Source organism: Chelonoidis abingdonii, chromosome 2, assembly GCF_003597395.2.
Source record: "Chelonoidis abingdonii isolate Lonesome George chromosome 2, CheloAbing_2.0, whole genome shotgun sequence".
NCBI lineage: Eukaryota > Metazoa > Chordata > Testudines > Testudinidae > Chelonoidis > Chelonoidis abingdonii.
Genome location: NC_133770.1, coordinates 10,177,434 through 10,202,909, shown reverse-complemented (window position 1 = coordinate 10,202,909; position 25,476 = coordinate 10,177,434). Strand labels below are relative to the sequence as shown.

The following is a 25,476-nucleotide window of genomic DNA, read 5'->3' as shown; positions in this document are numbered from 1 at the left end:
AAACCTGCCCCAGGAACCCCCTTGACTGCGCTCGCCCCCTGACCAGAGCGGGAGCGACCGTTGGGACGAGGCACGCGCGCGCGAGGGGGGCGGGGCCCAGGGGGCAAAGCCCGAGCTTTCCTCTGGCCCTGGGCACGCGCGCGCGAGGGGGGCGGGGCCCAGGGGGCAAAGCCCGAGCTTTCCTCTGGGCCTGGGCGCGTGCGCCGGCAAGGCGCGGTGGCGAGCGCCGCGCCCGTGACGAGGGGAGGTGGCGGGGACGCGCGGGAGAGGGGAGGGGAGTCAGCCCGTTATTGACGTTTGGGGCCGGTGGCTCCGGCTGTAGCTCCTCACACGGGGGGAGGAACCGGGGAAGGGAAACAAAGCGAAGGAGCTGCCAGGTAAGGACGCAGCTGCTGCTAATCTCCGGCAATGGGGAGGGGAGACCTACTCGTTCCCCTGGGGTCACCCCCTAATTACTGGTGGGGCGTGTTAGTTCCTATGGGGTCACCCGTCTAGTCACCAGTGAGGGTGGGGTCCTCACCCCCGCCCCCTTGTTGTAAGCGGGAGCCTCCCCGCCCCCCGTTACTAGAGGGGGCCGTGTGTTCTCCAGCTCCACACACGTTCCTATTGGGGGGTGGGCAGCTAGGCAGGGCTCGCTCCCCCCAGATTCTCCTCAGGGGTGTGAGCGGGGGTCCTGGCTCCCGCCAGGCTCCCCAAAGTGGAGGCAGCAGGGAAGGGTCTGCTTCTGAACCCCCCCCGAGGGAGGAGCAGGGAAAGAGCTTCATCCCCCCACCCACAAACTTCCCCAAAGGGGGGGGCAGTAGGCCACGAGCACACCCTCCCCCCCCCCCATCCCCAGCAGCCAGAGCCCTCGCTCGTCCTCCACAATGTCTGCACCAGAGGGGCAGCAGTGATGTGGGGGCCGGAGTCGAGGGTCTTTGGTCCCCCCCAGTTCCCATTGACCAAGCGGTGTCTGCCCCCCAGTGGGCCAGGGCTCAACAATGGCCTCCTCCCTCCCCCGGGAAAGGTGCTCGTTATGGTTCACAATAAACCTTGGGATCCCCTCTGGGTACAGCACTAGCCATTGCCGGGGGGTGGGGGGGAGCTGCTGTGACACTGGTTGCTTCCGCCCCTTTGGGTGGGAGGGAACCCTGCCCGGCGGGGGGGGCTGCCTCGGAGCCCTACCCGGCTGGGTATTTGTACGGGAGGAAAACGAGCCCTGGGGGGCACCGGCGGGGGCAGAGCGTGCGTGGAAGGGGCGCTGCTAAGGAGAAAGCGACCCCAGCCACCTCCCTTGGTAACCCCGGCCCTCCTTCTGCCACATCATGGGCAGGGCGGCAAACACGAGACGGGCGTGTTCTCGCGGGATTACAGCGTGGAATTCGTTCTCGCGGGGCCGCGGGGGCGCGCCTCACCGGTAGAGCGCGCGGGGGCGAGCGCGGTGCCTGTGATGATGAGGGGAGGCGGCGGAGTGGGGTCAGCCAGCCGGCTCCTACGGCGTCATTCCCTTTTTTCCTGGGGGGGCTATTCGTTCATGCAGGCGCACCTCCTAGTTCTCAATGGGGGGTGGGGAGGCCTATTAGTTCCCACAGGTCCCTCCCTAATTCCTACTGGCGATCACCTCTCCAGTCAACACACAGAGGGAGAGTGGGGTTCTCATCCCCACTCTTCCTCTATGGAAGAGGTATTAGGAAAAGGACCCCCCCCATATGATACATTCCCATAGTAGGTAGTGTCTTCCCCCAGCTCCATATGTGTTCCTATAAAGGAGGAGGGGCAATAAGGCACTCCTTGCCTCCTAAATTCCCCTGAAGGGTGCGTAGAGAAGAGTCCTGACTCTCCATCCAACTCCCACAATGTAGGAGCAGCCAGAAATTGTTTTAACCCCCTTGTGATGGGGTGTAGTCCCTAGGGATGAGAAATAGGCTAGAGAGACCTTTGTAGGTCTAGCCCCACCCCTCTGACTTTGTCAATCATGCATGAAAGGGGGGAAAACTGCAGTGGGGGCAGGGAGGAGCAAGATGGCTCTAAAGCATCAGACTGCAGGAGCAGTTGCTGACTGTGAAGAGGGAAGTCTTAGGCAAGAGACCTTATCTGTGACCCTGAGAAGAGTACAGCACACTGCCAGGGTAAAACAGATAGGCTGAGCTTGCCACAGAGACCCAGCCAGAGCGATTTACCCAAACCCATAACTTAAGGGACTGAGTTGTTGACAGCACTGTAGACTCACCACCTCCCTTCTTCTGAGGCCTGAGGGGGAGCCCAAAAGTGTGGGGTGTTCGTGACTTCCATTTTGATCCCCCAGCTGGAGAGAGCTTTAAGGAGGCTAACAAAGTGAATCCCCCAACCCCCTTGTGAGTAATGGGGAAGTGGGGCTGGTGTGCCCATGCCGGTAGATAACTGGGTATGGTCAGGTTACCTGAGTAAGGAACCGTCAAGGACTCTACTGCATCCCTCCCAGCCACCACCCAAATTGTTCAAAATGGGGAGAGAGGGGTGGCAGCAGGGGAAGATATTAATTCCCAGCATATTTAAATCCCCCGAAGTGGGCAGCAAGGAAGAAGCATAACCTCCCCAGAAACCCAGATCCCTTGCTTCCTCCTACCTCCAATTCCTAAGGGAGGAGGAGGGGTCGGCAAGCAGAGGCCTTGCTCTTTCTCCACAGTGTCTTTACCAAAGTGGGAGCAGGGTCCCCAAACTTGCCTCCTACTGCCACTGATGTGGGGGCAGGAGTCTAGGTTCTTTGTTTTCACCCGGTTCCCAGTGATCTAAATGGTGTCTGCTCCCCACTTCTAATTCACTGGAGTGGGTCAGAGGGCAAGGGCCCTCTTGCCCCCATCTGCCAGGGAGAGGTGCTCTTTACCGTTCAGAACAGTAAACCTTTATCTGATGCTGTCTCTCATCTGTGTACAGCACTAGTCATTGCTGTGGGGCAGAGGAGGGTGTTACTGTGCCTGGGTTGGCAGTGAGACAGTGTGATTGTTTTTATCCCTTATTGGTGTGGGAGGGGTCCAGCCTGCTGGAGGAAGAGTGGTGCTTGTGTAGCGGGGGAGGCGCTGACCTTGAATGATAGGTGGGACAGCACGGAAGAGGGGGTGTTTATACGTGAGGAGAATGAGCCCATTCCAGGAGGAGCATGCGGGCACTAGAGGGAGCAGTGTGTGTGAATGGGGGAGTGCTGATTTGAAACCTGTACCAGCAGTTTCCATTTATTACCCCTGCCCTTTTACTGCCACATCATGGTGAGGGTGGAAGACATGAGACGTGTTCTCACAGGATTACAGTTGGAATCTGCTCTCTCCGTTCCTGGTGTGCTCAAGGAGGACTGAGAGCAGGGCCCAGGCACGTCCCTCCTGGGTAGAATTGTAGGGTGTGGTGGTGAGCACAGTGCCTGTGATGAGAGGAGAAGGGGAGTGGAGTAGTGGGGACACACAGGAGTGGGAGGTGGAAGGAGGAGATGAGGGTAAGTCAGCCAATTAATGGTGTTTGGGGCTAATGGCTGGAGCTTCAGCTCCTCATAGGGGGGAATGGGAATAAAGTGTAGGAGCTGCCACGGAAGGATGCAGCGACTGCTAATTCTGCCCAGTTGGGGGCAGAGGGGAGGGATGCCTACTAGTTCCTATGGGGTCACCCCAAATTCCCAGTGATGCAATGTCACCATTTCAGCCAAACTGAGGGGGTTGGTGGAGTCCTTACCCCCACCTTCCTGCAGGGGCGTGCAGAGAAATTTAACTTTGACCCCTGTCTGTGGACCCGTCTCCAGCAGGAGCTCACTCTTCCCTCCCCTGCTGCTTCCCCACTCTGTAGATAGGAGCTTGCTTGTCCCTCCGCTGTGCCCCCTCGCTTCGGGAGGTGCTTGCTTTCCTCCCAGCAGCCCAGGCTGCCACCGCAGCTGCGGAGCTGGAGAAGTTCTGTGCCGCTGATGATTACTGGGGTGGAGGCGTGCTGCTTCTTTCCTCCCTCCCCTGTGCACATTGCTGTGTTCCTGTAAGGAGGAGGTAGCAGGAAAGGACTTCCCCAATTCTTCAATGACACATTCCCAAGTGGGGCAATGTATTCCCCAAGTTCCACACACATTCCTATAAGGGGGTACAGCAAGGCAGGGGGCTCACTCCTCTCAAATTCCCCTAAAAGATATGTGTGGAAGGGACCTAACTCTCCATCCTAGCTCCTACAGAGTGGGGGCAGCAGGGAAGGATCTTAACCTCCTCATGCATTCACCTCGAAATTGCCCAAAGGGGGGGGCAGCAGGGAATGATCTTAACTCCCTCCCAAATTTCCCCAAAAAGGGGGCAGCAGGATAGGAGTTGATCTCTCCTTCCAAATTCACCAAAAAAGTGTGGGGATAGGGAAAGATCTTAACCCCACACATACCCAAATTCCCCTTAAAATAGGGGAAGCAGCAGGGATGGACTTAGCATCCCCACATACCCAGATTCCTCACTTCCCCACCCCAAATTCCTGAGGAAGGGGAAGTAAGCAGAGTTCTCACCCATCTTTTGCAATATTTGTACCAAAGTGGAGCAGGTTTCCCAAACCTGCCCTCAACTCTGAATGATTTGGGGCCAGGCGTTTACATTCTTTGCTCCTCTGAATTTCCAGGGATCAGAAAGGAGTCTGTTCTTCCATTCCAGTTCCCTGGGGTGGGTAAGGGCAAGGGCCCACTTCGCTCCCTACTTGTCAGTGAGAGTACTCATCATTATTAATAATAATAGTAATAAAAAACCTTTATTTCCTTTGTCTCATCTCGTTAAAGCACAAGTCATTATTGGCTGTTTTTGGAGGATGGGAGATGTGGGGTGCCGTTGTTTCCATCCCTTCTTGGAATGGGAGGGAGCACTGGCTCAGTTTGGGGACTGTAATACAAAGACTTGACTAGAATAGGATAGGATAGAGGCCCTCACTGGGGCGGGATCTTAAGATGTACTGCATGTCTCCTGGTTTATTCTGTTCTCTTCTGTGTCAAGGTGGCGAGGAGGAGAGGGGCTGGAGCTCCCTGCTGCCATGGGGGCACAGGACCGGCCTCAGTGCTTCTTTGATATAGAAATAAATCGGGAACCAGGTAAGATTTGGGGCTGTGCATGACAACTATTTATTTATTTGTGTTTGCTCAGTTTTCTACTTTAGATATTGTATAGGCTCTTACCACTGATTTAGGCAATCAGCATATTTCTTGTGGGTTTGATCAACTGTACATAAGATACTTAATATTTCTAGTAGTTTAATATTCTTTGCAATTTGATGTTGTGTTTGGAATGTCTTTCATAGTACTGTGGAATTTTTCTTTAACCAGGTTTTTCCCTACAGGGGTTTGGTAGGGTTAATAAATGCTCAGTACTTTGAAGGTGAAAAGGACTGTATGGTATAAGTTCTAACCAGTTGAAATGAATACAAATATAGCATCATGTGCGTTTTGTTGTATCTTCAAGATTGTTTGTACAAACAAAACGAACTATAGAAAATGGATAGAACTGATGAGGGGATTGTGCAGGATGATGGAGCTTTATTTGTTACAGTTCTTAAAGGCACTTATCACTTATATGTAAGTGCCATTAGTGGATGGTCTAAAACAGGGATAGGCAACCTATGGCACAGGTGCCGAAGGTGGCACGTGAGCTGATTTTCAGTAGCACTCACATTGCCCAGGTCCTGGCCACCAGTCCGGGGGCTCCGCATTTTAATTTAATTTTAAATGAAGCTTCTTAAACATTTTAAAAACCTTATTTACTTTACATACAATAGTTTAGTTATATATTATAGACTTATAGAAAGAGACTTCTAAAAATGTTAAAATGAATTACTGGCATGCAAAACCTTATATTAGGGTGAATAAATGGAGACTTGGCACAGCACTTCTGAAAGGTTGCCGACCCCTGATCTAAAACATCTCTTCCATACCTAGCTCATAGTTCCCTATGGGAAGCAGTATAGTCTGCCAGTATTGGGAGGTCTGAGTTCTAGTCCCTGTTATGCTTTGTGAGTTGCTTCATAGGGTACGTCTACACTGCACGATTATTTCGAATTAGCTTAAACCGATATTACAAAACAGATCTAATAAAATCGGTTTAGCGCGTCCACAGTGGGATCCCGAAATCGATTGTTTGCGTCCATGGTCCAAAGCTACCATCGATTTCAGGAGCGGTGCACTGTGGGTAGCTGTTCCTCAGCTATCCCATAGTTCCCACTTCCGTGTTGAGAGCACAGTGCCTGATGGGGCAGAAAACACTGCCCCGGGTGGTGCTGGGTACAGCCTCACCCCTCCCTTTGTGAAGGCAGCAGACAACCCTTTGGCGCCTTTTTCGCGGAGTGCATTGAGCAAACGCCATAGCACAGCAATCTTTCCCTTTTTTTTTTCACGTGGTGGTGGGGGGAAATAAACTGAGGAGCTGTTCCCTGAACCACGCCAGACACTGTGTTTGAACCTACAGACATTGGGAGCTCAGCCAAGAATGCAAATAATTTTCAGAGACTGCTGTGGACTGTGGGATAGCTGGAGTCCTCAGTACCCCCTCCCTCCCTTCATGAGCGTCCATTTGAGTCTCTGGCTTCCCGTTACGCTTGTCACACAGCGCTGTGTATCCTGGAGTTTTTTATTCAAACGCTTTGGCATTTCGTGTTCTGTAACGGAGCTGGATACAACAGATTTGTCTCCCCATACAGCGATCAGACCTAGTATCTCCCGTACGGTCTATGCTGGAGCTCTTTTTCGATTTCAAACTGCATCGCCAGCCGTGCTGATCAGAGCTCCACGCTGGGCAAGCAGGAAATGTAATTCAAAAGTTCGCGGGGCTTTTCCTGTTTACCTGCCCGCTGCATCCGAGTTCAGATTGCTGTCCAGAGCGGTCAGTGCTGCACTCTGGGATGCCGCCCGGAGGCCAATAACGTCGATTTCCGTCCACATGAACCCTAATCCGAGTTATCACTATCGAATTTAGCGCTACTCCTCTCGTTTGGGAGGAGTTCCGAAATCGATTTAAGGAGCCGTTTAACTCGATATTAATGACGACGTCGTGTGAACGGATACAGCGTTAAATCGGTATATCGGCCATTAAACCGATTTAAAGTCGCAGTGTAGACCTGGCCATAGTCTTCATTGTCTATCTCAATTTCCTGATCTGTAAAGTGGTAGTATTTGTGTCTACCTCACTGTTATGAGGATTAATGTTGTAAAGCTCTTTGAACTTTTAAAGTGCTGTTTAAATGTTGTGTTACTACTGTTCAGTGCCGCAACACACACCCCAAAATAAACATTTTAAAGGGCGATGGCTCCTTTTACTTTCATTTTCTATCTCGCCATTTCCCTGAAAGCCTTTAAGTTTAGAAGTATCACTGAAATAAAAGTTTCTCTGTTTATACTTCCAAATTTCTGTCATGTTCAGGTGTATATTGAAGCCATTTTGCTTGCTTTTACTCTTCTATAAAATCTTCAGGAGCAAAGATTAACTGTTTTCAATAGCTTATTACAAGAATAAGCTCACTGCAACATAATTCATAGCTGTATTGTTAGAAGTTCACACTACTTTACATTTTCTACACTCCGTTTCTGAACAGAAAGCAAAAACAGAGCTTCGATTGTAATACAAAAGTCACAGTTCTCCACAACTTTAAATCCGCTCTTGTCATAGGATAGGAGCATTCAAAAAATCAAACTCAGAAATAGATTGTGGGGGGAAGGTTACAATTCTGCATCTTTGGTTTCCAGTCTAAATGCGTTAGTTAAATGGATTTGCAATAGAAAGAAACACGATGCAATTTCCACCCAAAAACCTTGCTTATTGATTCTCAGTACTCTTCCCTCTTCATTTCTCCTATCCTGAGATTTTATTTTAGACCTCATCCTAGGTGTTTTGTTTTTGATCCCTTCCCCTAATCTCCCCTACCTTGTTCAATCTTCTGCTCCCAACTCCACCTGTCTCTTGTTTGCTTTCTGGCCCCTTCCTCAGCCATGTGTTTGCATCCACAAGAGGAGGTAGACTGCCAATGTGTCTTCAGTGGCTGACAAGGTAAGGGAGGCCTAAACTGCTGTCCCCCTCTTAGAAATTACTTTATATTGCTGGTGCAAATAGAGGAAGGTTGGATATTAATCCATTCTCTTTCAACTCAGATGTTGTTTGACATATTCTTTGTGTGGTATGATGTAACTTGTTCCATCTTTAAAGTTGAATGATCCTCACAACAATTTTAAAGCTCTGCTGTATTTATTGCAATTGGTTAATGTTTTCCTGTGCAAATGCCAACCGTGCTGATTTACAAATTGTGCTAACATTAAGATCAGGAATGATATATAATGTGATTATGCAGCACCATATATTGGTACATAATAATTCTTTTTGAATTTATCACTTAGTTGTACTTCAGAATGTTAACCTTATTTTAAAATGAAAGCTAAGTCATAGAACCATAGGGTTAGAAGGGACCGAAAATGTCACCTAGTCTAACCCCCTGCCAAGATGCAGGATCTGTTGTTTCTCTAAACCATTCAACCATACGCTACACCCTTATAAAAATGAAAAGACTAGTGCTTTCTAGCAGTGAAGATCCAAACATTGCAGTATTGGTTTTGTGAGACTGTTTTGGGCTATTATTTGAGATTTGATAAATATTGCATTTATTTGTAATACCTGTCACCCTTAGAAATCCAGTACCTATTTATTCTGTACTCCTTTTGATGACATTCAAAATCTGAATTAAATATAAACTATACAGTGATGTCTGCCTGAATCTGCAGATGGCTTGAAACAATGGCCCTCAGAGATGTGTACTGCCCTGCCTTTCTCATATCAGTGAGGTATTAATTCAGAAATCTGATGACGGCTTAAACGTCAAAATTATCCAGTTAGCTGTGGATTATTTTAGAAAAATATCTTGCTAGTGTGCTTATTCATCATTATTGGATATAGCAGAGAGGTTGGAGCAGGGTGTAGTGACACATCTAATTATTGTCAAAGGTTTCTGTGGTAGAGAGCAAGAAATCACTCCCTACCCACAAACAGGGAGGATAAGATGAAAAGCATACTTTGCGTAGTACCAGAAATCATGGTTGTTTTCTGGGTACTAAAACCTATAATAACTTCCCATAGTTTCCTGGGTGCCCAAAGCCTCAACCTGTCCACAGGTCCAAAACCTTCAGCTTTTCCCTGACATATACTACAAGGCAGTTACTTATTGTCATGATATCTGCAGCAATTTAAGATATGGGAACAGTATAAAACAAAAATTGAGTTTAATATAAAAATAAAGGATAGTGTATTGATTGGTCTGGAAGACAGTGTGGTGGGAACAGAATTTGAGTGGGGTTCTCTGCCACACAATTAGATCTCAGAGTGGTAGCCGTGTTAGTCTGTATCAGCAAAAAGAATGAGGAGTACTTGTGGCACCTTAGACTAAGAAATTTATTTGGGCATAAGATTTCATGAACTGAAGCCCACTTCATCAGATGCATGCAGTGGAAAATACAGTAGGAAGATACAGAGAACATAAAAAAAATGGGTGTTGTCATACCAACTCTAACAAGACTAATCAATTAAGGTGGGCTGTTATCAGCAGGGGAAAAAAACTTGTGTAGTGATAATCAAGATGGTCCATTTCAAACAGTTGACAGGAAGATATGAGTAACGGTAGGGGGAAAATAGTTTTTATTTTATGTAATGAAATGTAAATAAATTACATTTATTTTATGTAATGATAATAACAATCCCTGTCCTTATTTAGGCCTAATTTAATGGTATCCAGTTTGCAAATAAATTCCAAGTTCTGCAGTTTCTCGATGGAGTCTGTTTTTGAAAAAAAAAAAATTGTTGAAGAATTGCGACTTTTAGGTCTGTAATTGTGTGACCAGAGAGGTTGAAGCGTTCTCTTACTGTTTTTTGAATGTTATTATTCTTGACGTCTGATTTGTGTCCATTTATTCTTTTACGCAGAGACTGTCCGGTTTGGCCAATGTACATGGCTGAGGGACATTGCTGGCACATGATGGCATATATCACATTGGTAGATGTTCTGGTGAACGAGCCTCTGATGGTGTGGCTGATATGACTAGGTTCTATGATGGTGTCCCTTGAATAGATATGTGGACAGAGTTGGCAATGGGCTTTGTTGCAAGGATAGGTTCCTGGGTTAGTGTTTTTGTTGTGTGGTTGCTGGTGAGTATTTGCATCAGGTTGGGGGGCTGTCTGTAAGCGAGGACTGGCCTGTCTCCCAAGATCTGTGAGTGTGAGGGATCGTCCTTCAGGATAGGTTATAGATCCACAATGATGCGCTGGAGAGGTTTTGGTTGGGGGCTGAAGGTGACGGCTAGTGGCATTCTGTTGCTTTCTTTTTTGGGCCTATCCTATAGTAGGTGACTTATGGGTATTCTTCTGGCTCTGTCAGTCTGTTTCTTCACTTCAGCAGGTGGGTATTGTAGTTTTAAGAACGCTTGGTAGAGATCTTGTAGGTGTTTGTCTCTATCTGCGGGATTGGAGCAAATGCGGTTTTATCTTAGAGCTTGGCTGCAGACAATAGATCATGTGATGTGGTCTGGATGAAAGCTGGAGGCATGTAAGTATGTATAGCGGTCAGTAGGTTTCCAGTATAGGGTGGTGTTTATGTGACCATTGCTTGTTAGCACTGTAGTGTCCAGGAAGTGGATCTCTTGTGTGGACTAATCCAGGCTGAGGCTGATGATGGGATCGAAATTGTTGGTGAAATTCCTCAAGGGCTTCTTTTCCATGGGTACAGATGATGAAGATATCATCAATGTAGCGCAAATGTAGCTTATGCCCAAATAAATGTGTTAGTCTCTAAGGTGCCACAAGTACTCATTCTTTTTACAATTAGATCTGTTATAGTACACAGTACATTGGGGGATGGGTCTTGATCTCATAGATAGATAGATAGTATGGCTCTTTACAAATAGGTATGTCCTATTTTTATTTTAGCTAAAGGATCTTTAAACGCAGCTTTTTAATCCATGTATTTGTATTGTGCTGTGTGGTGGATTTTATTAGCGTGCTTTGGAAATTACTGTTTTTCAGTACAACTTTAATCTTTAGTTATTCAAAGTAGTTTTCTCTGGTACGTATTTCTTTATATTTATGGTGGTGTGTTGTTTTTTTTTCAGCACTAATTGCAAAATAAATTGGAAATATAAGCAAGTGTGAGAACTTTGCATATGACAGTAGCGCAGAGAGCTATTAATAATGTAGTATACTTGTTCTTGGTATGCTTTTTACCTTTTTTGCAAATGTCATGGAAAAACACTTCTTAAATAATGCAAAATATGTATTTTTAGGGACAGACTAGTTGCAGTACCTGTTTTCCCAAATAGTCTGGTATACCAGCACATGCATAGTTGAATAACTTCATTTAACATTGTGATGTTCTGGACTGTGTTTTAAACATGTCAAAGGTTTGTAAAGCTCTGGATAGGAGTGTGTGTGTGTGTGTTTTGTTTTATTCACTCACAGGTTTCAGTAACTTGTATGGCAGGGCAGAGCAATGTTTCCTCTGATTTATTTTTCCCCTTGAGTGGTGAATTTAAAGCTGAATAAGCCCAGTCTTAATACTTCTGACCACCATCCCTTCATCCTCCAGAAAATATACTGTATTTGCTATTCTTATTTGCTCTCTCCCTTAAGTCCCTGGAGGTTTTTCGCCTTCCTCTGCAGCGTGGGGCATGGGTCACTTGCTGGAGGATTCTCTGCAGCTTGAGGTCGTCAAACCACAATTTGAAGACTTCAATAACTCGGACATAGGTTAGGGGTTTGTTATAGAAGTGGATGGGTAGGATTCTGTGGCCTGCTTTGCGCAGGAGGTCAGACTAGATGATCATAATGGTCCCTTCTGACCGTAAAGTCTATGAGTCTATGAGCCTAAGTTCTACTGAACTTTCCTTATTAACGTTTTCTCTCCTCTCAATCTCTCTCCCTTGTGTTTTCTCTTCATTCATTCCCTCACTCATAGTATAGTATGAAAGAGATGGGATGGGGCAGTCTCCTTTGTGATCTGAATTGATAAATCTTTGGGGCAAGCATGATATCTTTCACTGTTTTATATAGAGCTATGCTCACTGTTAGTGTTTAGTGAAAGTCCATAGAGATTTGAAATGAAGCCTAAAGCAAATTGTGTTTAGGAACAGGGCAAACTGAAGGCACCAAATTAGTCAGAGGTTTAAGCAGAAACTAGGACTTGGAGAAGATTGATTACTATCGTCTCTTACCTAATTTATTCAGTTATTCAGAAAAAGAGTAATTTTTGATAGTCCTAATCACCTTCAGGTAGTACTCCAAATACGTTTATAATTGTGGCAGCATAGAATACAGACACGTTTATTGGGGACAGGGTTAGTGCTGTGGAAGGAAGAAGTTTTTGTGGGGCTTTAGGTTGCTTCAGAGAATGCAGGGCAAGAAAGGGGAAACGAATAATTATTCAAGTGTTGCTGTGATAAGACTCTTTTCCCTTAAATGTCTGGCCAGAGGGGGAGACAAGTTTTTTTAACTAATAATTTAAATAACAAAGCTATTCATTTCTCATAATAGAATTTCTTATTGTGTAAAAAGAAAAGTAGCCTCCCTTTCACTTGTATTGCAATTTCAAATTTTTGTTTTGATTAAGCTTTTATTCCCATGAATTTAAAACTCTGAGGGATATGTGATCATGCATCTGTTTTTTATTAAATAATTTAAACTTGGGTTCAATTTGTGTGTGGTCCTCAGGCTTCTGGCAGGCTGCCATTATTACACACTCAATGCTGCAGAGGTTATATGCCACTGTCTTGACATTAGGAGCCTATACTTCATTATGAGCCTCCTATTAATGGTAGTCTGAGTGTGCTGTAATTTTCCCAGTACTCTGTCTGGTCCAAGAAGGTTTTGAAAAGTGGGTAACAGGGAGATTTGCAGCTCAGATTGAATGAGGGAGTTAACCAGGAGAAAAAAGCAACTACATCCTCAACATTCTTTTTTATCTATTTGTATTACTATAGCACCTACGAGCCCTAGTGATGGACACTGATCCCCAGTGTGCTGTAGGTATCCTGTGAAAGTGAAAGCTCTGAAGGACCACTTCACTAAAACTGGCTGAAATATTCATTGCAGATTTATGTGTAAACAGTTCATATTTAGGTAACTTAGGTTTTATATGTTGTTCACAAACTGTTCATAGTAAATAATCCTTCAATATCCAGAATTTGCTCTTCAAGCTCTGTGGTTGGTCACCAAAGTCGTGGTATGTTTTCTCTTCTCTAATTGGATGATCTAATCTTTATAACGGGAAGAGAAGTTAAATACATTTTTGCGGTGTCAGTTCAGTGAGAAAGAAGGAGGGAGCACTTGAGAAAGTTGATAGGCCTAGTAAAATTGAGGGCACTAAATTTTTTCTTACCTACTTTGCGAGAGAGAGAGCCTTGTATATGGCTGTGGACTCTAGGTTTAAAATGGGTTCCTTCCTGTCTCAGGGAGAGAGAAAGATAAAACCTACATTTATTGGCTATAAAACAGATTTCACATACAATTTTCGCTTGTTAAATTCATACCAATAATTGTATGTGCATTTATGTGTATTGTCCTAGCTGTGAAGGTTGCTGTAAGATCCTTGTCTGACTCACTTACTTGCCTGCATTGGTGAGGGCTCTTTTTTTCACATTGACAAGTGATAAAACCTGTGCAACTTGTATGATAGGTTAGCAGACAGATAAGTGTGAGGACCCCCATCTGCCCCCCAATGGATACCTAGATGTATGCCAAACTGCATGATGCACAATCAAAGTAAGGTATATATTCATCTTGCTTTATCTAAATAGTAGTATAGCTTATGTGAAGGAGAGCCTTTTTCACTGTCAACTATACATTGTGTTAGGTCAAGCTTATCCTTTGACATAGAAAAGATGTATTATGAGCACACTCACCTGTGTCTGTATGACTCCAGGGCTCTCTTTACAAAAGGAGTTAGGTGTCTAAATCCCACAATCAGGCTCCTTTGGGATTCACAAAACCCCTGCTCAGCTGCTGCCAAACCCTGTAGGTACCTAAAATTGCTCAGCGTATACATGTTTGCAGTAGACATTCGCTAGGTGCCTATGTTTCTGCCTCTGGATATGTACACTGCAGCTTCATTCTAGGCATCCAGACACCTAAGCCCCAGCATGATGCAAGAACTAGGGGAAGATAGGTGGTGGAATGCCTAACTTACTCAGAGTACGCTTACCAGATCAGGCCCTCATAGGTGAATTTCTACAAAACATACAGGGGAAGTGGGGAGAACTTTTAGTCCAGTGGTTACGGTACAAACTTGGCATGTGGGAGACTCCTGGTTCAAGTTCCCCTCTATCTGAGGTAGAGAAGAGATTTGAACTGGGATCTGTCACCTGTCAAGTGAGTGGTCTAGCCACTGGATGTGAGATATTTTGTTGTGGGTGATCCCTCAGTCTCTCTTGTTGAAGCTGTTCTGCTGTGGATAAATTAAAAAGCCAGTGGAGCAGGAGGACTCGATCCTCGGTGTCCCACTTCTCAGGTGAGTCTCAAGCCACCAGACTAGTCATTCTTATGTTTGTGCTTGTGCGTGCTCTCTTTGGCCCAATGACTTTTTAAATTATTTATCCACTGTGGTGTGTCTCAGGTGAAGGGGGCTTAAACCAGGGATCTCCCACATCCCAAGTGAGTACCCTAACCATTAGGCTCAAAGTTATGAAGGAGCTCCTCCTCCTCAAAACTGCACAGGCACCTAACTCCAAGACAGATTTTGCAGCTGAGAATCCCCAGCAGAGGGAGGCATTTCCCTGTAGCCTGGATTTAGGAGCCAAACTCCTTGAGAAGTGGGGAGCTTAAGACGCACACCTTGCCTTTGCATCTCCCGTTGGCTAACTTAGGCGGGGACATACTTGCTGACAGATATTTGGAAATAAATTACCAAAAATAATTGAAACTAGTGTGATTATGTTGTGTTATTTTGACAAATAAAATATGCAGAATTTTAAAATATTGTGTACAGAATTTTTAATTTTGGGGGGAATTCTGCACCAAGGACTGTTTTCCCAATGACCCTATGGGCAGGTAAATTTCTGTGCTCATTTTATAGATAGAGTCTGAAGCACATAGTGCTGAAGGCAAGCATTTTCAAATGTAGGTGTTCAAATGTGGATTTAGATGCCTAAAGTTATACAGTCAGGTTTGAAAATTTTGGCATAGTTGACTTGTCAAGGGCCACAGGAATTCATAGTCATAGCAGGTGTCAAGGTTCCTTCCCCACTCTGAACTTTAGGGTACAGATGTGAGGACCTGCATGGACACTTCTAAGCTTAATTACTAGCTTAGATCTGGTACACTGCCACCATCCAGAATTCCAGTGTCTGGAGCACTCTTTGTCCCTCCCCCCCCCCCCCCCCAAAAAATTACTCTGGGTTGCCTTGGGACTTCACCAGTTCCTGTGAACACGATCCAAATCCCTTGGATTTTAAAACAAGGAGAAATTAACCATCCCCCTGTCCTTTCCCCCCACCAGTCCCTGGGAGTCCAGATCCAATCCCCTTGGATCTTAAAACAAGGAAAAATCAATCAGGTTCTTAAAAGAAAGCTTTTAATTAAAAGAAAAGAACGTAAAATCATCTCTGTAAAATCAGGATGAAATACGTTACAGATATCAGATTCATAAGCCAGAGGAACCCCCGTAGCCTTAGGTTCAAAGTTACAGCAAACAGGGGTAAAATCCTCTCAGCAAAAAGGAACGTTTACAAGTTGAGAAACGAAAATAAGCTAACACCTTGCCTGCTATACTTACAAGTTTGAAACATGAGATCTGATCGAGAAAAGATTTGGAGAGCCTGGATTGATGTCTGGTCCCTCTTAGTCCCAAGAGTGAACAACCCCCAAAACAAAGAGCACAAACAAAAGCCTTCCCCCCACTAAGATTTGAAAGTATCTTGTCCCCCGATTGGTCCTCTGGTCAGGTGTCAGCCAGGTTTCCTGAGCTTCTTAACCCTTTACAGGTAAAAGAGACATTAACCCTTAACTATCTGTTTATGACAGCAGGGTCTTTTAAACCACTAAACCACTTTTCTCTATTTAGTGCAGTGGTTTGCCATGTGAAAGACCATCTCAGTTTGTGGCTAAGGGTAGGATGTTTTGCAAAAAAGCAGGCATGATGGACTGTGAATCAAGTGAGCTGAATTCTAGCTTGCATCTACTACTAACCTGCTCTGCAACCTTGAGCAAGTCACCTCATTTCTCTGTATTTCAGTTTGCCTTTCTATAAAATGGGATAATGATATTTGTAAAGTGATGTATAAGAGCTAAGTATTATCATTTATTATTTTGCATAATAAAGCCAAATTGATAACAGGAACCTCCAGATATGGATTTCTAGTGGTCTGGAACACAGTTAGTTGTACTTAGTTTGGAGATAGAGGAACAAGATTTCTGCACCGCTGTTTTATTGTTTTTTGTTTTGTTTAGCCACCGTGTCTATAATTTTGTTGAGGGAGGGATGTTCTTTTGCAGGGGTGATTTATAAATACTATGATTATTAATTATTGTGGTTTAAATACATTTGTATAACAACTTTTGCAGTAAAAAGTGTCATCTCCATTGAGTGTGTTCATTACGGAGAATTTCACCCACATAGCCCAGAACCTTGTGGAAGATTCCACAATTGTACTCCATGCAGTGCCCAATGGTCAACACTTTTCAAGAGCGTGCTGGGCTTTAGGGCTGCACACTGAGTCTTGGGCTATAGAATTTCATAGTCCTGATTATATACTCTAGTCCTTTGACTTTAAGATTAGTATTTTCTTGTGAGGCTTTTTTCTCTCTGGTTAAGGACTAGTTTTAGTGAAAATCATTATTTTTCATAATGATAGTTAAAATTCTGTTTTATGTAGTGGGTTAGACAATTTCATGGTTCCTTAGGAACCAGTGACAGTCCACCAGAGAATGCTTATACCATTGGTCTCTGCTCTGAGCCATGCTGATGGAGAAGTTCTGTTCGTTTCCAGGACTATCTTAAAGTCTAAGCTGACACTGGGTCCTTTTTCCAAGTCTCAGAGCATACTGAAGGTAAGTTCCAAGCCAAATCCTCCTCTTCCTCTGTGACTGAAACACCATGAAAAGAGGAGAAAGATGGTACCATTGCTCCCTAGTGTTGTCCTTCACTTCTGAGAAGTCAATGGATAGCTTTCCAGCAAGAAACTGGCGCTAAAGAGAGAGTGCTGAAGCAGGAAACTTCTGCTTTTGAGGGCCCCCGGTTCTGAGGGGAAAGTCTTTGTCCCTTGTTTCAAGGGTTAGGCCACCATCCTGTTTCACTCTCCTTCTTGGAGAGAGAGGATGCAAGTGCAGGACTTTATCCTCTACTCCTCATGTCAGACTACATCTTTAGTACACCCCGGAAGAAGCCCATTCCAATTACAACCCCATCTAGGGCAGTGTCACAGGTTTACTTGGAAATTATTAGAATTTAAGAGTTCCTGGAATTTGTGTTGCCACCATTCACGATGGAGATGGAGTTGGAGGCTCACTGCAGACACGTTTGGTCCACTCTACCTCAATTTAGAACTTTGATTCCATCTTTGGCATAGAAAACATTAATATAACCCCCGATATCTTGATTTCAATCCCTCCTTTCTTGGTCTTCTAAGTTGGGATCATTTGTTCCATTCTTATCCTTATGAGGAAGCTGTTCTTTGAGTCACTTGGCTCTTTATGGCACTTGCAGTTATACGGTTAGCAACCTAAGAATCGGTGCAGAAACAAATAATTGCTCTTGAGTATCATCCTGATGCTGCATCAGCAATTGTAAGATCAGCCTCCAAACCTGCCAAAGCACCTATGCATCTTGTTGAGGATGCGTTCAGAATCCACAGGCAAAGAAATTGTCCTAAGGACCATAATCTTAATGCCTTTTCTTCTATAGTGGGTATTATGCTGGAGATGACATCAGTGTCAACCATGGCAGATTTAAATTCTTCTAAGATCTGCTCACAAGATCCATTGGATTTCAAACTTTCCACAGTTGAAAAGGCTCATAAGTTTAAGAACTTGAAACTTCATCAACCAGCAGACTGACCCTGCCTTTCAGTGCAGTCCTTATGGATCCTAACAAGGGTTTATGGATAACACCTGTCCATCCCACTAGTTTAGCAGAAGACAAATTTGTTATAGCAAGTCCTTCCTTGGGTGGGGCAGGAGAGAATCCAATTCTCAACACCCAGACTCATTTTCTTCTGATGTCCCTGGCAAATGAAAAAAACAAAATCAACAACCACCACAGGCTACAGTGATGTCAGGAAGAAGGATCTTCTACAGTGAAAGCCATATTCAGCTACAATTTGTCTATTGTGTGGCAATCTGTCAAGCTGTGTTCTGGAAGAATTACAGGAAGAGGAGAAGGAGATAATGTCTGGAAGGTCAGAAAGCAGTGAGGCATTCTTCTAATAGCAGCTTACATTGCATCAGAGATATAGCTGTTGATTCTGGAGCTATCATAAAATGAACTGACAGACTGGTGCACATCAGTTAGTCATTGGACACACAGGCTGAAGTGGAGGAATCTGGCCTCTTCAGAACTTGCATGGTGAGACCTGGGAGAAAGCAAGGGACCCCGGATCAACTTTGAAATGCATGGACCTGTATAAAGAATCCTCTAAGAAGAGCACCCTTTATTTACTGCAATTCATCTCTGCTTTCTCCAGCACTAGACTGTCAGAAAAGAATTCAGAAGGCAAAAATTGAAATTCAGTAGACAGATCCACAGGTTGTTGTCTTTTGTGATCTTAGAGCTGCCTCCAAACAAAACCTTTGAAAATGCACTTGAAATTCCTGAACCAACCACTTCATTTTTTCCCTTTGTGTTCTTTCTCTATCTACCCCCTTTTGGGGACTCTTTTTGTCTTGATTTTGATATAGCAGAACTCTGTTTATCCAATCTAACTGAGACCAGGCCAGATCAGCTGATCAAAAATACAGATAATCTGGAGCAGGAGTAGGCAACCTATGGCATGTGTGCCGAAGGCGGCATGCAAGCTGATTTTCAGTGGCATTCACGCTGCCCAGGTCCTGGCCACTGGTCCAGGGGGCTCTGGATTTTAATTTACATTTAAATGAAGCTTCTTAAACATTTTAAAAACCTTATTTACCTTACATACAACAATAGTTTAGTTATATATTATAGACTTATAGAAAGAGACCTTCTAAAAACTTTAAAATGTATTCCTGGCATGCGAAACCTTAAGTTAGAGTGAATAAATGAAGACTCGGCACACAACTTCTGAAAGGTTGCCGACTCCCGAGCTGGAGAATGGGAAAGCAAGAGGCTGCAATGCCATCTAGTGGTCACAGGAGAGATCACCCACTTCTGGACCTATGTGCGGTTGTTCGTTTAATACAGAGCTGGCTTATGGAGGGTTGGATAAATGGGATTCTTCGAGTGCTTGCTCATATCCATTCCAGTTAGGTGTGCGCGTGCCGCGTGCACGTTCGTCGGAAGATTTTTACCCTAGCAACACTCGGTGGATCAGCTGGGCGCCCCCTGGAGTGGCACCGCCATGGCGCCGGATATATACCCCTGCTGACCCAACCGCCCCTCAGTTCCTTCTTAGTGCCCGTGTTGGTCGTTGGAACAGTGAAGTGCGGTTTTACTGACCTCCACCTCCCTACCTACTTGTAGTTCTCTAGTTAGTTTGTTGTGTATATAGTTCAAAGTTATATAGTTATAGTTAATTTTTATTGTTCATAGTTAGTGTATAGTTAAGAGGGGTTTGGGGATTAGCCCCTTCCCTGCACCCGGTGCCGGGGCGCTGCCCGGTTCACTGGGTTTCAAACCGTGCTTGGCCTGTCATAAGCCGATGCCGACAGGAGATCCACACGACTCGTGCCTTAAGTGCCTTGGGGAATCTCACCTGACAGATAAGTATCACATTTGCAAAGCTTTTAAGCCGAGAACAAACAGGAAGCGGGACTTTTGGTTAAAGCAGCTCCTCGTGGAGGCGGCTCTTACCCCTCCGCCGTCAGCACCGAGTGCTGGTCAATCAGCGAGCAGAAGCACCTCCTCGGCACTGGACTGCGCCGGTATTGCCAAGGCCTCTTGGCACCGGCCGGCACCGAAGTCGACTTGGCACCACTCCCTCTTTCCGAGGTCGAGAGAGCCTAAGGCTCCTGCTGCTTCCGTGCCACCTGCACCGCAGCCAGAGAGCTCGTCTAAGTCGGATTGCCCAGCACCGACACCTGCTGCGGCACCCACGACATCGGCACCATCGATTCCAGTCCCACAAGGGCCGTTGAGTACGGTGCCTGTCAGCTCCCCAGCGCGAGCCGTGGTTGAGCTTACTATTCCATCCACGCCGGAGACATTCTCGGCGGCGAGGGATCTGATTGCCACGACAAGAGTCGATGCTGCCTCAAGCCCCAGCACCGCCGGTGCCGGTAATACAGTCTATGGGCAAGCCTGCCTTGATAAGACCATCCTCTGTCGGCACAGCAGAGCGGCACTGTTCAAGATCACGGTCTCACACATGTTCCAGGTCCCGTCGGCGCTTCCGCTCCCCACGCCGCTCACAGTCCTGGTACCGTTCTCCTCGGTACCGGTTGCACTCGCGACACTAGTCGGTATCCCATTTGCCAGCCTGTTACTCTCGGCACCGTTCCAGCTCTCGGCACCACTCCAGGCACCGTGACTCCCATAGCCACTCCCAACGTCGAGCCTCGAGATCTCGGTCAACCTTCTGGCACCACTCCAGTCACAGGCCCAATCTCGTTCCCGGTACTGGTATGCCTTCTGATACTGGTCCTCGGTGCCGAGTAGGGCAAGATCTGCTAGAGACAGAGACTCTGCCGAGGGCTTTTCAGCACCTCCATGGCCATCCAGACACGCATCAGTGGCGTCCCACGCAGATGGCTCTTATGCTCAGGACCGCGATACTGATGTGCCCACCAGAGTTTTCCAAGAGACCCAGGCCCGGGACCAAGGACCCCATCAGTGTTCTTTCTGGACACCTTGGGCGTACCACGAGGCCCAAGGTGTACCAGTAGTTCCGTCCCGCTCTGTCTCATCAGTTCCGCATAGTATCCCTGGGGACCATTATCCCTATGCCGCCCTCGATATGAAGGATGCGTACTTTCACATCGCCGTGCTTTCCTCCGCACAGGAGATACCTCCGCTTTGTAGCCAACCGTCAGCACTTCCAGTTTACGGTCCTACCGTTTGGTCTTTCTGCAGCTCCAAGGGTATTTACAAAGAGTGTGGCTGTAATCGCCGCCTACCTCTGCCGACGTCGGATACATGTTTTTCCGTATCTGAATGATTGGCTCATCCGAGGGGCCTCCGAGACACAAGTCACTCAGCATGTGGGCATCGTCAAGGACCTATTCACACGTCTAGGCCTGATGATCAATATAGAAAATTCCACTCTGGTTCCCACTCAGAGGTTAGACTTCATAGGAGCTATCCTGGACTCCGATCTAGCCAGAGCCTGCTTACCACAGCCACGGTTTCAGGCGATGGCAACAATCATCCGAGGTCTACAGAATTTCCCGACGACCTCGGCTTGCACTTGTCTCGGTCTCCTGGGTCCAATGGCTGCCTGCACGTTTATAACCAAACACGCCAGGCTCCCCCTCTGTCCTCTCCAAGTTTGGCTCAACTCGGTATACCGCCCAGGCAGGGACCCAATAGACACGACAGTCACCATTCCCCCGAGCACCCTAAGCTCCCTAGAATGGTGGCTAACTCCTTCCCTGGTGTGTGCAGGGATGCCGTTCCATCCGCCCCAAACCTCAATGTCCCTGACGATGGACGCATCATCTCTCGGCTGGGATGCTCACCTTGGTCACCTTCGTACTCAAGGCCTTTGATCTTCTCAGGAGCTGGCATTACACATAAATGTCCGAGAACTGAGAGCAGTCTGCCTTCCAGCAACAGTTGCAAGGCCGTTGTGTCTCAGTGTTTACAGACAACACAACGGCCATGTGCTGCATAAACAAACGGGGAGGGACATGGTCCTCCCCCCTTTGTCAGGAGACCATCCAACTGTGGGACTTTTGCATAGCCCACTCGAAAGATCTGGTAGCATCCTTTCTACCAGGCATTCAGAACACCCTGGCGGATCGACTCAGCAGGTCTTTCCTGTCTCACGAGTGGTCGATCCACCCGGACATTATGCATTCTGTTTTCCAGAAGTGGGGATTTCCCCACATAGACCTGTTCGCTTCCCGCAAGAACAGGAAATGCTAGATGTTCTGCTCCTTCCAAGGTCTCTCCCCAGCCTCGATCTCAGACGCTTTCCTGATGGCGTGGAAGAGCCAGCTCCTTTATACCTTCCCACCGTTCCTGCAGGTTCACAAGGTCCTGCTGAAACTCCACAGGGACAGAGCGCGCATCATCATGATCGCGCCAGTGTGGCCCAGCAGCACTGGTACACCACGTTGCTCGACCTGTCGATAGCCAACCCGATTACCCTGCCACTCCACCCAGATCTCATAACTCAGGACCATGGCAGTCTTCGCCACCCGGACCTGCAGGCTCTTCACCTCACGGCGTGGCTGCTGCGTGGGCTAAACCAGTCAGAGTTACGTTGCTCGAATCAGTACAACAAGTTCTCCTGGGTAGCAGGAAGCCTTCCACCTGGTCAACGTACCTGGCCAAGTGGAAGCGTTTCTCCTGCTGGGTGGAAACGCTTAATCTTACTCCACTGAGGCCTTGCTCCCTCTATTTTGGACTACCTCTGGTCTCTCAACAGCAGGGCCTAGCAGTACCTCAAAGCTTGGCTGAGTGATCTATTCATCTGGTACACTTGGCAGCCATCTCTACCTTCCACCCAGGCGAAGGTGTCATTCCGTTCCGTTCTCATACCCTATGGTTTTGAGGTTCCTCAGGGCTTGGAGCACTATATATCCTCAAGATACGCCGCCCAGCCACCGACCTGGCACCTCAATACCTGGTTGAAACCAGACGTTACGTCCCCCCATTCAAGCCGTTAGCAACCTGCTCGCTGCTATACCTGTTTTGGAAGACAGCTTTCCTCGTAGCCATTACATCGGCCAGACGAGTCTCGGAGCTTAGGGCTCTTACGGTGGATCCATCGTACACTGTGTTCCACAAGGACAAGGTGCAGTTGCGACCACACCCGGCATTCCTCCCTAAGGTGGTTTCGGCCTTTCATGTTAACCAGGAATCTTTCTCCCGGTCGTCTTCTCGAAGCCACACTCAACGCGACGGGAATAACAATTGCACTCCCTGGACATCCGTAGAGTGCTCGCATTTTATATTGCGCGGACAAAACCGTTTCGTAAAACGCCCCAACTCTTTGTTGCGGTAGCAGACCGAATGAAAGGCCTACCTGTTTTCTCTCAGAGGATCTCATCTTGGTTGACAGCCTGCATCCACACTTGTTATGATTTGGCTCGTATTTCCCCAAGCCACATCACCGCACATTCTACCAGGGCTCAGGCATCATCTGCTGCCTTCCTGGCTCATGTACCTCTCCAGGAGATATGTCGCGCAGCTACCTGCTCCTCGGTCCACACCTTTGCTTCACATTATGCTCTGGTTCAACAGTCCAGAGATGATGCAGCCTTTGGCTCAACAGTTTTACATTCTGCCACATCTCACTCCGACCCCACCGCCTAGGTAAGACTTGGGAATCCGCTAACTTGAATGGATATGAGCAAGCACTCAAAGAAGAAAAAATGGTTACTCACCTTTGTAACTGTTGTTCTTCGAGATGTGTTGCTCATATCCATTCCAAACCCGCCCTCCTTCCCTACTGTTAGAGTAGCCGGCAAGAAGGAACTGAGGGACGGTTGGGTCGGCAGGGGTGTATATGCAGTGCCACTCCAGGGGCGCCCAGCTGACCCACCGAGTGTTGCTAGGGTAAAAATCTTCTGACGAATGTGCACGTGGCGCGCGCACGCCTAACTGGAATGGATATGAGGAACACATCTCGAAGAACAACAGTTACAAAGGTGAGTAACCGTCTTTTCTACTGTATTATGAATTAGCATGATCTCTGATAAGTGGGTAATTCATTCAGAGAGGCTACTCTGTACAGTGCTAGGATTTCAAGTATCTTCATCAAAGAATCTGCAAGGGGACAAATTCAAACTTATTCTACAACAGAAATGGTCCGTCAGAAGCATTGAAGAAGGGAGTTATGCTTTCGTTATCTTCTTATCTATAAGAGAACTGGAGGGCATGTCCTATTCTGTAGAGCTCTCAATAATTTATCTGAAAATGCAAATTGAGTATTATGACAGTCTCAACCATATTAGCTCTAAATCCATGGGATTGGTTTGTGATCTTGACATGAAAGACCCCTTTAGCATTACCTACAGTAGAGAATTTTGCAGGGCTAAGTAATGTTCCAAACACTCTTTAGTTTTGCAGGGATAGGCAACAGTTGAGCCTCAGTCATTCCAGACTCAGTCATTTGTGTGTCAGTATGACCAGAGATGCTGGCACACACTGTTCAGGTTGACCTCACAGTACAGGAAGGTGTTAAAAATACTGCTACCTGCTCTGTTCTTGTTGAACCTCCTTTAGTTTGCTGGTTGAGATAGTTTCCACACCACTGCTATCTGTGCCCTTCACAGTATCCTGCAACTATGCCCTTCACTAGTTCTGGCTCCTTGAGTCATTAGCTGGTGAACCTCAGTGGGTTACTGTCAGGATGAGGAAAGTTTGCATGCATTTCTTCTATCTCCTAATATTAATGTTGAATTCCTGGAAGGGTAGAGAAGATGCTTGCCCTTGACCCAGATCTCTCTCTGGCCTTGGGATGTGTGTCTACGCTGCAATAAAAAACTCACAGCACTGAGGGTACGTCTACACTACGGGATTATTCCAATTTTATATAAACCGGTTTTATAAAACAGATTGTATAAAGTCGAGTGCACGCGGCCATACTAAGCACATTAATTCGGCGGTGTGCGTCCATGGTCCGAGGCTAGTGTCGATTTCTAGAGCGTTGCACTGTGGGTAACTATTCCATAGCTATCCCATAGTTCCCGCAGTCTCCCCTGCCCCTTAGAATTCTGGGTTGAGAGCCCAGTGGCTGATGGGGCAAAAATCATTGTCTCGGGTGGTTCTGGGTAAATGTCGTCAGTCATTCTCTTTTCGTGTACTGAGTATCAACTCTTTGCTGTGGCGTCGGATATGTGACTTCCTCGGGAAAGCAACGGAGCAAATCATTTTGCGTCTTTTCCCTGGAATTGCCCTGGCAGACGCCATAGGCACGGCAACCAGGAGCCCGTTCAGCTTTTTTTTTTTTTACTCACCATATGTGTACTGGATGCCGCGGACAGAGGTAATACTCCAGCACACACAGCAGCATATCATTTGCTTTTTCATGATAGCAGAGATGATGTTTTGTTTCTTTTTGTTATTCGTTTTGTACCGTCTGCTGCTTGTGTAAATTGGCATGAATGATGGTTATTTGTCCTCTGTACTGTCTGCTGCTATCTATGGGTGCCCCTGGTGAGATCGGCAAGAGGTGACAAAAGCAGAAAAGTGAGAATGACTCCTCGAGTCAATCCTCCT

At 46.5% G+C, this 25,476-nt stretch overlaps 1 protein-coding gene across 6 annotated transcripts in view; it reads left to right on the top strand.

Moving 5' to 3' along the window:
• Positions 1-213: 213 nt before the first annotated feature.
• Positions 214-25,476, top strand: part of NKTR (natural killer cell triggering receptor) — a 112,519-nt gene continuing 87,256 nt past the window's right edge. For all 6 annotated transcript variants that reach the window (XM_032772492.2, XM_032772485.2, XM_032772476.2 and 3 more), the window contains exons 1-2: positions 214-377; positions 4,947-5,041. In XM_032772492.2, the coding sequence (XP_032628383.1) occupies positions 4,984-5,041 (58 nt within the window). In that variant the 5' untranslated portion in view covers positions 214-377; positions 4,947-4,983. The remainder of the gene's footprint in view (positions 378-4,946; positions 5,042-25,476) is intronic.